The 15877-nt window shown below is 43.3% G+C and overlaps 1 protein-coding gene across 3 annotated transcripts in view; it reads right to left on the reverse strand.

The window, feature by feature from the left end:
• Nucleotides 1–2902: 2902 nt before the first annotated feature.
• Nucleotides 2903–15877, reverse strand: part of MPPED2 (metallophosphoesterase domain containing 2) — a 117471-nt gene continuing 104496 nt past the window's right edge. For all 3 annotated transcript variants that reach the window (XM_030240714.2, XM_030240716.2, XM_050975738.1), the window contains 3 exons: nucleotides 9244–9359; nucleotides 6536–6649; nucleotides 2903–3089 (listed from right to left, as the gene is read on the reverse strand). In XM_030240714.2, coding sequence (XP_030096574.1) covers nucleotides 2971–3089; nucleotides 6536–6649; nucleotides 9244–9359 — 349 coding nt within the window. In that variant the 3' untranslated portion in view covers nucleotides 2903–2970. The remainder of the gene's footprint in view (nucleotides 3090–6535; nucleotides 6650–9243; nucleotides 9360–15877) is intronic.

Below are 15877 nucleotides of genomic sequence, written 5' to 3' on the forward strand. Positions count from 1 at the left end.
GCCTCCTGCTGTAGCTAATGAAGAGGTGCCAGGCTCTCCAGAAGGCTGGAGAGCAACAGTGGTTATTCTCTGCTCACCTGAAAATTCATGGCACTGCAGAGCATCTGAGGCTGTGGGACTTCCTCCTTCTGCAGTGACAACAAGCAGGAGATCAGTGAGACAGAATAATGCAAGGTGTGCTACACACATGATTTCTGTGTGCCCCAAGAATTGCTTTTCTTCCAAGGACAGCCATCTCAAAAGCTCTTTGCCAGCAGACAGCTGTGGTTGTCAAAACCAATTTCCTTGTGTTCTCACTGCTAGCTGAAAAAAACCCCCACAAGACAGACCCTGCATCTAGACCCAAAAGTAAGGACTAATATTTGGTGACCTTTCTTCCTCTGGCTCAGTTGATAAAATAAGCAGCACTGCAAGCAAAGTGAGGCAGATATCCTTAAGGAGTGAATGTACCTGTCTGTATTTCCTAAGGAAACCTGACAAGGAATCCCACATCCACAACAAGAACTAGATTTAAGACATACAGCAGCTTCTTCCCCAAAAATGACTTTGGTATAGCAGCCTTATAAATCTGAAGATTTTGGCCACGATCTGTGGCATGCATGTTGCATCAAAATACAGACAGTGGCCCTCTAAGTTGTACTCTGTTGTAAGAGCCTTGGATTTGTTTGTCTATTTTGTTTGTCTAATATTTCTAAGCTTTGTATCAAAATAATGTCCAAAGTTACCAACCTGGTAAGGGGGTTGCTCTGTTCAGGTGTTGATGTTACTGAGGATGCAGATTCATGCAAACTGCACCTTATTTTCTCATGTCTGAAAGCAGATTTTTGCAGCCATAGCTCCTGGTTTGGGAGAAGACTCTGTTATTATCTACAGCCCTGTATGCAGCACCACCAGCAGTGTTTGTGATCCCCTTGGCATGCCCAGAATCCCCCTGCCCTGCCAGTGCTGGATCCTGCTGCAGCCACAAAACTGACTGGAGATCCACAAAAAATGTATGTATTTCACCCACTGACTATTAATTTTTAAACCCAGAGTGGGTGACAGCATGAGACACCTGCAGCTCGGTGCTCATGACCCAGTGAGGCAGCAAAAAGCTTATTGCCTGATCAATTCCTCCTGGTGTCATCTGGAGGAGGGTCCCACAAGGCTTAAACTTGGGCACACAACACTCAAAGACAAAATCCCTTCTGCCTGAAAGGAATGAGAGATGGATGGCACAGAAACAGAGGGAAACTCTGAGTGCTCCACTGACCCAGCTGCCATCTGATGAATATAATATATTCAATATAAATGTGATTGAGAAATAGAAAACTTCTTACTTACCTTTATCATCACTCCCCAAAATTGTTTATGCCACAAAAAACCCCACAGAATTCCCTTGAACCATGTATTTAAAAATCTTGCAATTTTATTTGCATATAAAGGCCGCCAGATATAGCAGAAAAAAATTAAAGGAACAACTGCAAATCTCAAAAGGAATGAGAGATGGATGGCAAAGAAACAGAAGGGAAACTCTGAGTGCTCCACTGGCCCAGCTGAAATCTGATGAATGGGCTGCAATATAGATGTGTTGAGAAATAGAAAACTTCTTACTTACCTTTGTCATCACTCCCCAAAATTGTTCATGCCACAAAAAAAGCACAGAACTCCCCTGAACCAGGTATTTAAAAATCTTGCAATTTTATTTGCATATAAAGGCCGCTAGATATAATATCACAATAAATTTAAAGAAACAACTGCTTTTCTAAATTCCATTAACAAGGTAACATAAAACAGAACGAAGCTCAATAGCATTTACAGTGGTGGAACAAAAATTACTATCTGCAACAATATTTTGTGCTAGTGAGATTGCATTTACACACAGTGCAAAATAAGAGAAAGGAAATAAAAAAGACAAGAAGAATATTTAAATATAAAGGACAACTAAGCCTTATTTTATTTAGGCTTGATTGTATCCATATGACTCTATACATGCCTGAACTACAACAAAGATTTAACTCGGGCTCTTGAAGGCCTTGAGCACTTGGAAAAACGTGTCACATCCTTCATAATTTAGATGTGCTGTACAGCATAATTTTGCAAATGCTATACTGGCAATATTAAATCCTAGCTTAGTTATAATGCACAAAAAATACATATATATATAAATTCATATTTAAAAGGAGTCCGCATTTACAATTTTTTTCTTTTTTTTTTTTACTGCATGAAATACCTGCTCTTTGCAGCTTTCACCCCCAGTCTTTTAAAGCTAAAATAATTTAAAAAAAGGAACAACAGAAGGTAGATATCACATACAGGCTGTGGCTATCAAGATCAGTCTTTATAAAGCAGGCAGAGACAAACAACTGAGAAGTCTGTTCTCCCCTTGCTGCATTCTACCATGAATAGAAACAAGTTAAAGTACATGCACACATGTCAAGAGGTAAATGGACCCCAAAACATTGTTTGTGCTACTAAAAAAATTGATATAAATTGAGATAAAAAGCTAACATTTAAACCTAGGGAAAAAGAAGACACTTAAAAAAACCCCGACAATAACAAAAGTTGTGCAAATTTGGGTGTATTTAAATGCTGCCTATTTTTTAGCTTATAATATAATATTAAAATAAGGTCTCTCACTTATTAAAAGAAAGCTTGGCTGTCCTTTTGAGAACACTATAACAATTTACAATGGCAAATTTGAAAAACAAAATTCATTTTACAAATTCACAATGCTTTATCAATTTAAAATGAATGCTGCATTTCCAAAAAGCACAACCTCTAACTTCTCTTCTTGTTTCTTTTGCACCAGCAATTTACAAATAAAAAAACAAAAACAAAACAAACAAAAACAAAAAACCCAAACCCCACCCCAGAACAAAAACCCCCCCACAGCTCCCCCAAAAACCCCCCTAGCCCCTATTTGAAATAAACATGAATGTAAGTTTTTAATTAGAAAATGGCAGTTTATAGACCTTCCCCAGTAGTGCTTCAGGATCCTTGAGGGGTGGGAAGGTCGAAGATGATGGGAGGGTTGGTGGGCTGGAAGCTGACTGTGCAGGTGGAGGCGTTGATGTAGGTGGTGTAGCCATCTGTCATGATCCCATAACCTGTGGGGACAAGGGGGCACACTCACTGGGATGCCTCAGGTTCACCTTTTCTATGTTTCACATTCTGTGCTGCTTTAGTGGGTGGGTCTGAGCTTCACATGAGGGGATGGTGAGCTCTGTGCACAGAGCAGGGAGACAAAACAATTCCTGCTCCAGCTGGGCACCAAGGACAAATGATCCAAATCTCAGCCCAAGAGCACAAACCCCGTGGGCTGGAGAGAGAAAAACAAGCAGGGTGGGACTGCCTGGGCTAAAGCTGGGATGGGACAATGAACTGCAAGGTGCAAATGGAGCAGAACTGATCCCAGGGAGAGACCCCGGGAGCGCTCGTGCATTTTGGGGCCATTTTGGTTCATCTTGGGTGCAGCCCTGGCTGGGCTCTGGTGCTGCCCAAGGTGGGTCCATGGAGGAGATCCTTTGGATAAATCCCTGCTCTATTCTTTAGCTCTGTCCAGCCCCTGCTCTAGGGCAGCTTCCCAAGCCATCAACTGCCAGTTACACATGGAGCACCCCAAGGCTGCTGGGGCATCCCTGCTGTGCAATAAAACCAAACTGACCCCTTCAAAATGACACCAGCCCCTGCTGGTACCTCTGCCACATATGCTCGACTGGAAAAATCCCAGTGGGCTGTGTTTGAGATAAGAACAGGCACTTTTGGTTTATGTACAAACCTTTTTTTACCCCTGGAAAATCCTCTGTTGCAACAGGGTGTGGCAGAAACACAAACCACACATGTTCTTTTTCTAATTACATAATTAGTGAGTTATAGCTTGCATGCCTGTCAGAAGAAAAAGACCATTCAGAAGCAAAAGATTTTGAATTAAGCCACACCACCAAACAAACGACCTGAACTCTGTCACCTCCCCTGTGCTGGCCCTTATGACCCAGTTCCTCATCCCAGCACTGCCCAGCTGCTGCTCATTCTGCCTTGATGCCTTGTGCAGTCTGCCCTAGAGCAGGGGCTGGACAGAGCTAAAGAATAAAGCAGGGATTTATTCCAAGGATCTCCTCCATGGACCCACCTTGGGCAGCACCAGAGCCCAGCCAGGGCTGCACCCAAGATGAACCAAAATGGCCCCAAAATGCACGAGCGCTCCCGGGGTCTCTCCCTGGGATCAGTTCTGCTCCATTTGCACCTTGCAGTTCATTGTCCCATCCCAGCTTTAGCCCAGGCAGTCCCACCCTGCTTGTTTTTCTCTCTCCAGCCCACGGGGTTTGTGCTCTTGGGCTGAGATTTGGATCATTTGTCCTTGGTGCCCAGCTGGAGCAGGAATTGTTTTGTCTCCCTGCTCTGTGCACAGAGCTCACCATCCCCTCATGTGAAACTCCAACCCACCCACTAAAGCAGCACAGAATGTGAAACATAGAAAAGCTGAAACCTGAGACATCAGCTTCTGGGACCTCAGGAGCTCCTCAGGTTAAAAACACACACATGCACATCCTCAGGCTGCCCAGGGAAGCTGTGTCTGCCCCATCCCCAGAGTGTTCAAAGCCAGGCTGGACAGGGCTCAGAGCATCCTTGGATAGTGGGAAGCATCCCTGTCCATGGCAGAGGGCTTGGAATGAGATGATCCTTAAAGTCCCTTCCAGTCCAAACCATTCTGTGGCTCCATTATTTATTTTATATATGTATTTCAAAAGAATTTTAGAAAAGCGTGTGTGTTTTCAGCTGACATCCACAGAAAGCCAACAAGGAAGCTTGAAAACATCCAGGAAGTATTTGGCCCAAATGTACTTAAAAAAAAAAAAAAAGGGGAAAAAACCCCCTTCCTTTCATGGAGGAAGAAAGCTTCCCATTGCAAACCCACAGAGGAAAAAGGTTTTTCCTTTTAGACCATTATGATGGAATGCAGATCACTGCAGTCTGAAAGCTCAGATAAATACAGCTCCCCACAGTGCCTATCAGAAAGAATAATCACTTCAGAATTGCTTCCCTGTCCACCTGTATCACTTTATTTATTTAGACTGGCAATTTTGATCTAGATCATCTCACGGTGGGAAAAACCTTGTTTGTGGTTGTTTTGCTTATCAACCAGGGGGAAAAACCTACATCACCAAAATGTGTGGATGGCCTCTCTTGGTTCAAGGGAATGTGGTGCATTTTCATCCCAGCTGAAGTTGGATAGAAATTAATTGCACTCTGAGTCTTTACACTTGGCTATTTCTTCTTGTACTGAAACAAACCATTCTTATGTCTTCTGTGTAAGTACTAGAAATTCTTTTAAATTTTTGTTGGTATTTTTACAAGAATTTATTTGAATGCTCACTTTTAATGTGTCCTGCCACCTTTCCCAGGAGATTTAAACGTGGTGCTTTCTCATAATGATGGTCCTGTACATTCAGACACCCTCCTCTTCCACCCTTAGCACTATTACAACCACAAGTTTCACCACCCAAATTTACAATTTACACATTTCAGCTGGAAGACTTGCCACATTCATCTATTTTTAATATGTGAGGACTAATATTTGTACAAAATGCCCAATCTTTTTAATGGGTGCATTAAAGGACTGTTATTTATGCCTCTATCAGAGGGTCATGTCAGTATTCCCAGTAAAAACTCTTTATTTACAGATGCCAGGCATGGAAATTATTGTATGAAGTCACAAAGGCTTCAGAAAAACTAACACCACTGGCAGAGAAAGCTGTCCTCTTTTTATTTTGCTTTTATGAAGTCCTGAAATCTTTAGGCCTATGGAGAACCTAGTTAGAGACAATGGAGAAACCTCCAGGGGGGGAATATAAAACATTTAATGTGTAATTTTGAGTTCTGGGGTCATGAAGTCTTCCACTCTCTCTCAGGCAGAACTCCTAGTGTTTGTCTCTCAGCCACATGAAAGCCACAAAATTGTATTAAATATTTAACTATCTCCAGAATGTATTTAATCTCTCAGTGCCACAAACTGAGCTGGTTGTTTCTGAAGCTGACACAATGCTCACACTGCCCGTGCTGGCAATCACAGAGGGGGAATATCACCCCTAAAACATGAGACTGATGACTTCACATGCCCCCCTTTCTGCTTCCCCTCATGCCCTGAGGGAGGTGAGCAGAGGCAGCAAGTTATCTGCACATTTCCTTTTTCTCCTCCAGCATCTTTCTTAGCTCCTCTGCTCAGAGTAAAGGGGATAATTTTCATTTTGGCTCAGAAGTGTGGGGAATCTCATCTGTTTCTCCAACTGAGTTTGTCAAAACTTGAATTGCTTTCAAATAACCTGCATGGAACAACCTTTGCATCACAGTGAAAGATGTAGGTGGCTAAATGTAGCACACATTCCTGAAAGAGTCTGCTTTAATTCTGGAATAGATTTACCAAGTGCCACGCAGGCAATCACTTCCCTGAACTCCCTCCCTACTTTAATCCAATCTGCCATCTCCCACTGCAATACACCACCAAAGTGTGCCTCTGGAAATGTGAGATGAAGCAGGGAACAGCTCTGCTCCTTACCTTCATGAATCCCACCAAAGACATGCAGTTTGGGTCTGACTCTCCTCTGCACTGTGTTCAGCAGCTCCACACAGCCCACTCTCTGCAGCTCCTTGGGAACCCAGTCTCGAAAACCTGGAGGCAAAAAGCAATCAGTGCTGGCAATTTCCCCTATTCAGGTGAGGTTTCACCCAGTCTTTCAGGAAGTCATCATTCACACAGGGTTTATTCCATTATCTCCAGTCATAACCCCTCCATTAGAGCACACAATGGCTTTTAAGAAATGTTTTTCACTGTCACTTTATCTTCCTTAAGATTTCCTCCCTCCATCTGCATGAATATTTTTCCTGGATGTGATTTGTTTCTTTGAACCAGAGGTTTCCTCCACCTTGAAACCCTGGGTGCTGCTGCAGATTTTTCCTGGCACTGCTGCAGATTTTTCTTCCCTTTCCCCTGGCTCTTACAGCAGTCAGCTCTGTGGTTACTCCAGAAATGAAGCAGCTCAGGAAGATGAGCTGAGCCACCACTCAATCCCAAAGATTTAAAACACAGACGCCTGCAGCTTCTGGAGGAGTGTGGTCTGCAGGCACCAGGTCACATCTGAGCCCTCAACACTGTGCAAAAATTGCAAAGCAGCTCCCAACAAGCCACTGCTAATTGACCACGCCGCCACTTGGTCTTCTGGACAGTTCAGAAAAGTGTAGAAAGCTGCCATCAGTCCCTGCAGGAGCCTGCTGCCTGGACTGGCATGGGAAACATCAGCAGGACAAGGGAATGAGCAATGAAAGGGAAATCAGGAGCCACGTCCAGCTGTAGCACCATTCCACTGACTTTAGTAAAAACACGCTGGGACATGAACTTGGCTACATTTTAGAGTGACCAAAGAGTCCAGTTACAGCTCTACCTTCCTTGATATTCACTTTACATTAATAAGTAAGCACTTATTTAAAAACCAGTATTTTATCAGTGTTATCCTGCAGGCTGAGACCTAGAGCCTCTTGTTTTTAGGGACAGTACTGACACCTAATCTGTGCCAACCTTTTGAAACTGAGCTTCATTATCTCCTTCAAACACAAAATTCAAGCAGGCTTATTCAATGGCAGCACTCACTGGAGTCTGCAGCATCTCAGTATTTCTGTATGAACCCAGTTCAGAGCAGGTGGATGAGCAACCCATATAAAACCCATATAAAAGCACCCATGAAACAATATAAACACACTTGAGGGTTGGGGTTTTTTGGGGGGCTTTTTTGCTTCTTTGGGAAAATGAGGTGATTAAGAGAGTGCTGTACAAGGCCCTGGTTTGCAGACCACTGGCAGCTCCAGCAAGGTTAAAGAGAATTTGCTGATCTTCTTACAACATTCTCTAAGTAGCATTAAAAAACTAACCAGAATATAAAAGGAGCAGTGAGTACCTTGGTCAAAAACTTTTCCTGGACTTTTCTTTTTTTTGCCCTTAGCTTGGATTGCTGACTCTTAACTTAATTGTAGTAAAAAACCATAAGCACCTGACTCCACAGTCACCAAGAAGCTCTAAAAGAACACTGAGCCAGCCTGGAAGCACTTAAAATGCTGGTTAATTTTATTGAAATGCCCCATGCAATTCTGAGCAGATTTTACATGTTCACTACCACAAATGTAGTAAGTGACTGTGATTTGGCCACTTCCTGTGATTGTGTGACCCCCTTGGGTTACAAGAACTTCCTAAAACCCTGGCAAAAACCCTAAAACCCTGACAAAAATCACTCTTCTCCCAGTAAGGGCAACGAAGCCACTGCCACCCTTCCTGATAAGTGACATTTCTAAGAGGCTCAGTTGCTGCAAGCCCAGCTGAGACAGTGAAGCCACAGTCCCAGGCTGCCTGCCACGTGTGTCTGCAGGAAAGGCAGTGAAAATTGCATTATTTTGCCTCGTGGGGTGGAGACAGGAGAGTGGGACTTCCCAAAAGGGTTTAGTGAGGGCTCCCAAGGATTTCAGATATGCCAAAAGTGAGCACTGCTGCCTCTGCTGGGTGAGTGTCCTGGGGTCCTCCTGGGAATAGCAGAGCTTAGTTTAAATCTTAAACCTGAGCTCAGCGAATGACTCACACTGACAAGACAAGCAAAACTCAACTAAATGAGAAACTTTTGTTAACTAATGAAGAAACAAATTATGCATTCAGAGGCTGGTGCTCAACTGTCATTAGATCAAGTTAGGAACAATTATCTAAGAACATAATTTTATTCCTTGACAAATTTTTTATAAGCCAATTAATACCTTTAAAACTATTCTTACATATTCCAAGTTTACAAGGACATTATCAAGGAGAATATGTGACTGCAGAGTTCCAAACTCTTGACTGCTACTCTCAAACCTTAAATGACACGACACTGTAGTGAGAAAAGGTTTCAAAAGTTTTAGTCAATCTCTAAAAGTCATAAGGGATTGAAAACTGGTTGTCAGATGAATACTACTCTTAAATAAAATGTCATACTATAATGGTTATGGTGTCAGATATTTGATCTTCCCTAGCTTGAATTTAATTAAAAAATTCAAGTTTTTTTTTTATGGAAACTCAACAGATCAGCTAAGCCTAATCAGAATTTTCCACTTCTTTCAGAAAGTTTTTCAATCCACAGTTTTTACTCTGGGTGCAATTACAGTATATCTTACAGCATTATCAATTTTGCTCACTTTTTTTTCTCATGCAAAAAAAAAAAAAAAATCACACAGAACTTTTGTTTCACTTACCAAGGGGAGGTCCATGTGTCATTAGTATATCAATTCCCTCAGGAATAAGGTTCCACTTGTCTAGCAAAGACTGACCTCTGGGTAGATTAAAGCCCCATCCATTAAACCATGGTGTCCTTTGGGGAAAATAAGACAAATGGCATCAGTGTAAAATAAAAAAAAAATCTCTTCCCTTTTCCAATTTTTTTCTGAATTAAACCAATTTCTGTGCTTCAGAGATTACCTGCAGAAAGCCTTTTTGAAGGGGATGCCTCTAACACACACTGATTTAAATACATACATATGATAAAATGTACATTTGAGTTTAGATTAATGTCTGATGTTGTTTTTGTACTTTGAGTGCATTCAGCCCTGGGGGCATTTACTCACTAGAGAGAAAGGGAAAACCACTGAAATAACAAAGTCTAAATCTCAAGCTTTTTATCAAATGTTCAAACATAAGAACTCCTTCCTTATGCTAATTAACAAAACAACCCAAACTTTTTTTGGAGGCAAAAATCAGTTTCTGCCAGCACAGGGCAGCAGCAGCAGTCCAACAAGAGGCTCCATGGGGCAGCACCACCTGTGCCACTGAGGCATCTCACTGACTCAACCTTGCTCCTTCCAACACTTTTGTCACCACAACACTGTCACAAAACTGGGCATTGAACCCCTGAGCCTCCTAGAGACACAGGAAAACCAATACAAATAATAAAAAAAAAAAAAAAGAAAATATTAAAAGAAATAAACATTCACACAATGTTTAGCTTTACAGTGGCTCTTTAAAGGGATCTTATAATTTAAAATTCATTTAGCATTTCTCAAGGGAAATTGATACCCTCAGTGCTCTCCAGGAGAGCACAGAGTTGTTCTGAGACACTTTATCCACCAACCCAAGCATGTAGCAATGAAAAGCACATTTTCTAGTAGCTTTTTAACATAGAACTTTTTCAACACATAATTTTGAGACAGATCTAACTTAATAAAGCCTTTCCCTATCAAACAAGCACACAATTGCTCTGATGAAATACAGGACTATTTAGATTTGTTACCAATAACCTTTCTTAGTATTGTACTAATTTTAAGAGTTTCCATCTGTGTGTGTGTTTCCTAGAGCTCAGGCAACAGTTTTAGACTTTGATTTCTCGGTAGGATTTTCCTGTCCTAGCCCTGATCATGTTTCTGAAAGTTCTAGGTGGGATTCTCCTGACTTGCCCATATTTCTGAAAGTTCTGGCTACTCCTGAAGTCTTCTGTGTGCTGCAGTTCTGAAAACAGAAAACAAAAACTGGGGGCAAAGAACAGCCACAAATGAACCTTGAAAATACCCATACCTCTTAAAACAGAGATCATTCGAGTCCTGTGCAGTTTCATTATGTAATCTGCCTCCCCTACCCTCTAAATTATTCATTTTTCCAGCCTCAAATATGCATTTGAGTGGGAATGTCCTGCAGAGATGACATCTCTAATTTTTGGTTTTTTATAGTGAAAACATTTTGTTTTGCTGAGACAGCAGTTTGACCAACGAGGACTCTACCCAGCTCTGTGGATGATCTGCATTCCTGACAACTGGCAGTATGGAAAAGCAGCAGGCACTGCTAATATAGGGGCAGGAAGGTCACTGGTGCCTTTGTGACAAATAATAGACATATCCCATGTAGTCCTGCTGCATAATGCTCATACTACACACACACAGGAACTCATTCAGCCCAGCAGACTTCCTGAATGAACACTGACAAAAGATAGGAAAATTAGATGTTAGCCAAACATTTCATGTGAGCTGTGGGCTCCCCGTGTGCTCAGCCACAGGAGAGGCTTCACCTCTCACAGCTGCCTTGCTCTGCACCCACCAAAACACCCAAAATCCCTCCTGTGTTTAAAGCAAGGTCCATGCACCCTGCAGGAGGTTTATGTGCAGCTGCATTAAAACTGAAGGCTGTGCCTTGGCTTTAGCTAAACCACAAGAATTTCTGCTTTCCTAGGATTGGCTTTCCTGAAACACCTACCTAAATTCCCCTTCCTCTAACATTCCTGGATTTTAACCTATGGAGATTAAAATATCCCTTCCTCCAACATTCCTGGATTTTAACCTATGGAGATTATTGTAACCTTCAGGGCTGCAGGCAGAAGTTAAAATATGGTTTGGCTAAACATTCAGCTGCTTAAAACAAACAAACACAAAGAGTTGGGGTCAAACTTTTCACTGTCAATTAATGATTCTTCCCCCACTAGCATTTCTCCTGCAGATAAGACTGTAGTTATTACAACATAGTTAAAGCTGAAATGTGAAACCACATCTGTGATTTCTCTGGAGCTCTTCAGAGACCACGACCACAGAAAAAAAACCTGGATTTGTCTGCAGGATTTTTATTTTATTTTATTTTTTTCTGAAGCACTGTGGAAAGAGGAGGAGGGGAACCTGAGCACAGAGATATTCCTCATTCACCAACCTCTGTAATTAGCTGTGACTAACAGGCGCCACATGGGAAGAAAACTTTTGAGAAACCTTCCTCATTATGCACAAAAAAAGATGGTCAAGTACTTATTTAATACACCAAAGATTTTTATACAAAAGGGGTAAATCAAAGAGAAGAGCAGGCACTGCTGAAGAACACCTGGATTACAGATTTAGGCTTCAGGCACTGAAAACATGAAACAGTGCATAATTCCTGACAGCACTGCAGGCTGGCCAGACAAACTGAGGGTCCCTGTTTTGGGGAGGGTTCAGGCCATGCCAGAAAGCCAAGGTGTGCTCAGAACAGTCCCAAGAAGCCAAAGGGCTGGGTGGCACAGGCTCAGGGAGCACAGGGAAGGTGACCTGATGTTTGCTGTGCTGCAGTGAGCACGGGATGGGGTCGGTGTGCTGAGAGCCCTGGGAGTGGCTGGTCACCCCAGCAAACTCCAGATACCTGCAGGAAACACAAAGCCTGCTCTGTGGATCACAGAGAGATATTTTACTGCTACTAGTGCCTTTTTTTGCATACACAAGAGTCAAGTAGTCACTCTCAATGTCTAAATAACTAAGAAGAAAAGAATTGTGCAGAGTTAGGTGCCTTCTGCAAGGCGTTTTCAAGCTGATTACTGTGAGAAACCACTTCCTGTCTGGGAAGAAATGTAGGTGATGAACTTTGTCATGGTTTAACCCCAGAGCCCTTCTCCTTACCTCCCATGGGGTGGGAGAGAGAATCAGAGGGGTAAAAGCACATACAGTCACTTGTGCCTATAAACTACAATCAAGCACAAGTAAGTAATAAAGTCTACTTAGTCATTAGCAGCAATATTTCAGATTTGACCTAATTTTTCTTTCCTACGGATCTCTGAGTTAAATATTTCAGCTAATTCCTAAAACTTCATTTTTTAAGTATAGCTGGCAACAGCAGGAAGATATTGAATTGAATAAAAAAATTCAAGTTTTTTTAATGGATAATATGATGCTGAATAGTGCCACAAGGGAGGTGTGGATGGCAAACCCAGAGGGGCTGGTAATGAGAGATTACAAATGATTTTGTCATTTTAGGTTTGATGGAGCAGAACACGTCCTCACAGCCCATGTGCAGAGGAACCTAATTGAGGCTCTGCTGCTCAGAACCACAGCTCACAGCTTTCCCCACGTGCCAGCAAACACCCACAGGAATTTCTGCTCCCCAACAGCTCACCTGACAGCTCAGCCCTCCCTGGCTGCAGAGCTCCCTCATCACCTGGGCAGGGTGGCTGTGCTGGCACCAGATGTGGCTCAGGGAATATCCTCAGGAGGGGCAGACACCTGGCCCATCCCTGCTCTCCTCAGCTCCTCATTCCTGCACAGGAATCCCCACAGATCCCCCTCCACCTGGCCTTTTGGAAGATACCTTTTCTGCAATTCAAAGGAGGAGGCTGCAAATTATCTTCACACCTCGTGCTGCAAGTGATGCAGACACTGCTGGACATCGTGCCAGGAGGGAGGGAATGCTAAGCTTCCCAACAAGACTCATCCTCATTTTAATTTTTAATTTGTTTCTTAACAAATTAAGAAATTTTTCCAGGTTGCACTGGGAGAAGCCCTGGACAGGACACACAAATCCATCTGCTTTCAGCAGCAGGGAGCTGAGGCTTCAGCAGGTGACCAGATCTCCCTTCTCCCAAGTATGCACTGTACAGCTTTATTATTTTACTAATACATTAAAAAACACCCCAAACAAACCCAAAACGACCTGCAACAAAAGCTCAGCCATGGAGCACGATTTCATGACATCACAACTGCTCCTTGGTGCATTCACCTCAGAAGCAACACTCACATGAGGAAAGGGGACACAAAGCCACAGCCAAGTTCACCCAGGTAGCACAGAAATGCCAACTCCTCCTGCAACTTAAAAGCTTTTGAAGGGTGGCAGCTCCTACAACCTACTTTCATCTCTTCTCTGACTCATGAATTTAATTACCTGATCCTCAGAGCTCAACAGCTCAAAAGGTAAATGTACAGTGAGACCTTCTAGATTCACATTTTCCTCTTAACTCCACCAGTAAATCCATTTATTTCAATAGTTACTTCTAAACAGGATTAGAAAAATGAATTACCTCGTAGGTCTTTAATCCCATGTATTCATTCATTTTTAAGGGTACACAGTCTTTTAGGAAAGCTTCAATTTTATCTTTAATCCAATGAGTAAAGTGCACAGGAGGCAAAATTCTCATTCTGTCTCCTTGCACAGGATAACAGCTGAGGGAGCATCTAAAAGGCATCCCAGTGGGAAGCACTTCCACACCACCAATGACAATATTGAAATGTTCTCTATTTTTATCAACATTCAAAGGCAGCTTATGAGGGAGGGAGGCAGCTCCAGCAGCAGAGCAGAACTGGTGGCACAGGACAGGGATGTGCAACCCTGGACCCGTGGGACCACCCTACAGACACATCCCCAAAGCACCTGCTCCACTTCTGGGCCAAGGCTGCAGGGCAGCAAAGTTCTGGGGACCCAGGACATTGCTCTGGCTGCCCTGGAGCACCTTGGCACAGAGTCAAAACCAGCTGTGCCTTCCATTTTAGCCCATGGAAAAAATTACCAACTTTGTGTGAGGAGTTACAAGCCACAAGGGTTTGAATAGAAGGTTAGTGAATTTATCACAGGGTGAGAAAGTAGAATTTTGGGGATTTAGAATGGGGGTTCAAGAGGCAAGATGGAGGAATCTGGGTGTGTCCTGTCCTTCTCCTTCTTCTTCTTCTTGTCGTCCATCTCCTGCTGTGATTGTGGCACTTCTGGATTGGTTTAGAGTAGACACAGACTGTCTGACATGGTGATAGGATTTGGAAAATTATTGTAAATAAAGTACAGGTAGTTCTTAGTATAAAAAGCTAACAGCGCCCCAAAGGCAGTCAGTGTGCCACAACCTGACCTGCCTGCCAGACCTCAGCAGAGAAAAAATGTAACAGATAAGAGAAAATAAACAGTCTTGAAAAGCAGAACCAAAGAATCTTGACTTCTTCCTCTGTCACAGGGCTGGGAAAAAAGACTCTTTAATAGCTTGGGAGCCATCTCAATCAGAGAAACCCAAGACAACGTGACAAAACAGCTACCAACAGAGACTTTGTGCAGGGAGAAGGAGAAGGTTTCAGTGTCCCCTGGCACCGAGGGCACACACACAGGGTTTGCCATGGCCAGCAGCACACATTGTCCAATGGGAATGCACACACAGGGACAGGGACAAGGGCAGGAGGGGAGAGCCTGAGGCATCATCCAGACAAAACACCGAGCAGGGCACGTGCACAATACGTTTGAAGCCTCAGGTTTCAGCTTTTCTATGTTTCACATTCTGTGCTGCTTTAGTGGGTGGGTCAGAGCTTCACATGAGGGGATGGTGAGCTCTGTGCACAGAGCAGGGAGACAAAACAATTCCTGCTCCAGCTGGGCACCAAGGACAAATGATCCAAATCTCAGCCCAAGAGCACAAACCCCGTGGGCTGGAGAGAGAAAAACAAGCAGGGTGGGACTGCCTGGGCTAAAGCTGGGATGGGACAATGAACTGCAAGGTGCAAATGGAGCAGAACTGATCCCAGGGAGAGACCCCGGGAGCGCTCGTGCATTTTGGGGCCATTTTGGTTCATCTTGGGTGCAGCCCTGGCTGGGCTCTGGTGCTGCCCAAGGTGGGTCCATGGAGGAGATCCTTGGAATAAATCCCTGCTCTATTCTTTGGCTCTGCCCAGCCCCTGCTGTAGGGCAGCCTGCACAAGGCATCATATTGAAGCAGCACATTTTACAGCAGCTTCTGTAAAGCCACTGAAACCTGCTTTCAGCGCCACTAAAGTACTTTTTTTGGGTGAAGCTCCTTTTTATAGTGAAGAGTCAAATCCTTTTTCATAATGTAACAACCAGCAGGAAATGGTAAAGGCTAAATTGTTTCCGAGATGTGCTCATTATGTGCAGCGCTGTGACATGGGCGAGAGGCACAGCCTGGGGGCTCCAGCTGAATGCCATTCCCACCAGCACTCACCTGCTGTGCCTCAGTGTCCCATTTAGAAAGTGAGAATAATAACACAGAACAGAAAGGAGCACTGGGTTCCTTGGGATTTTGCTTACTCTGCATCTTTAAACAGCTGAAGCTCTCACAGAAGTGAATTATCAGTGCTGCAATTATGTTAGCCATGTACCTTCTTACTACCAGCCTGCACTTCACTCAGAAGT

The sequence above is a fragment of the Serinus canaria genome, chromosome 5 (assembly GCF_022539315.1).
Source record: "Serinus canaria isolate serCan28SL12 chromosome 5, serCan2020, whole genome shotgun sequence".
Classification (NCBI taxonomy): domain Eukaryota; kingdom Metazoa; phylum Chordata; class Aves; order Passeriformes; family Fringillidae; genus Serinus; species Serinus canaria.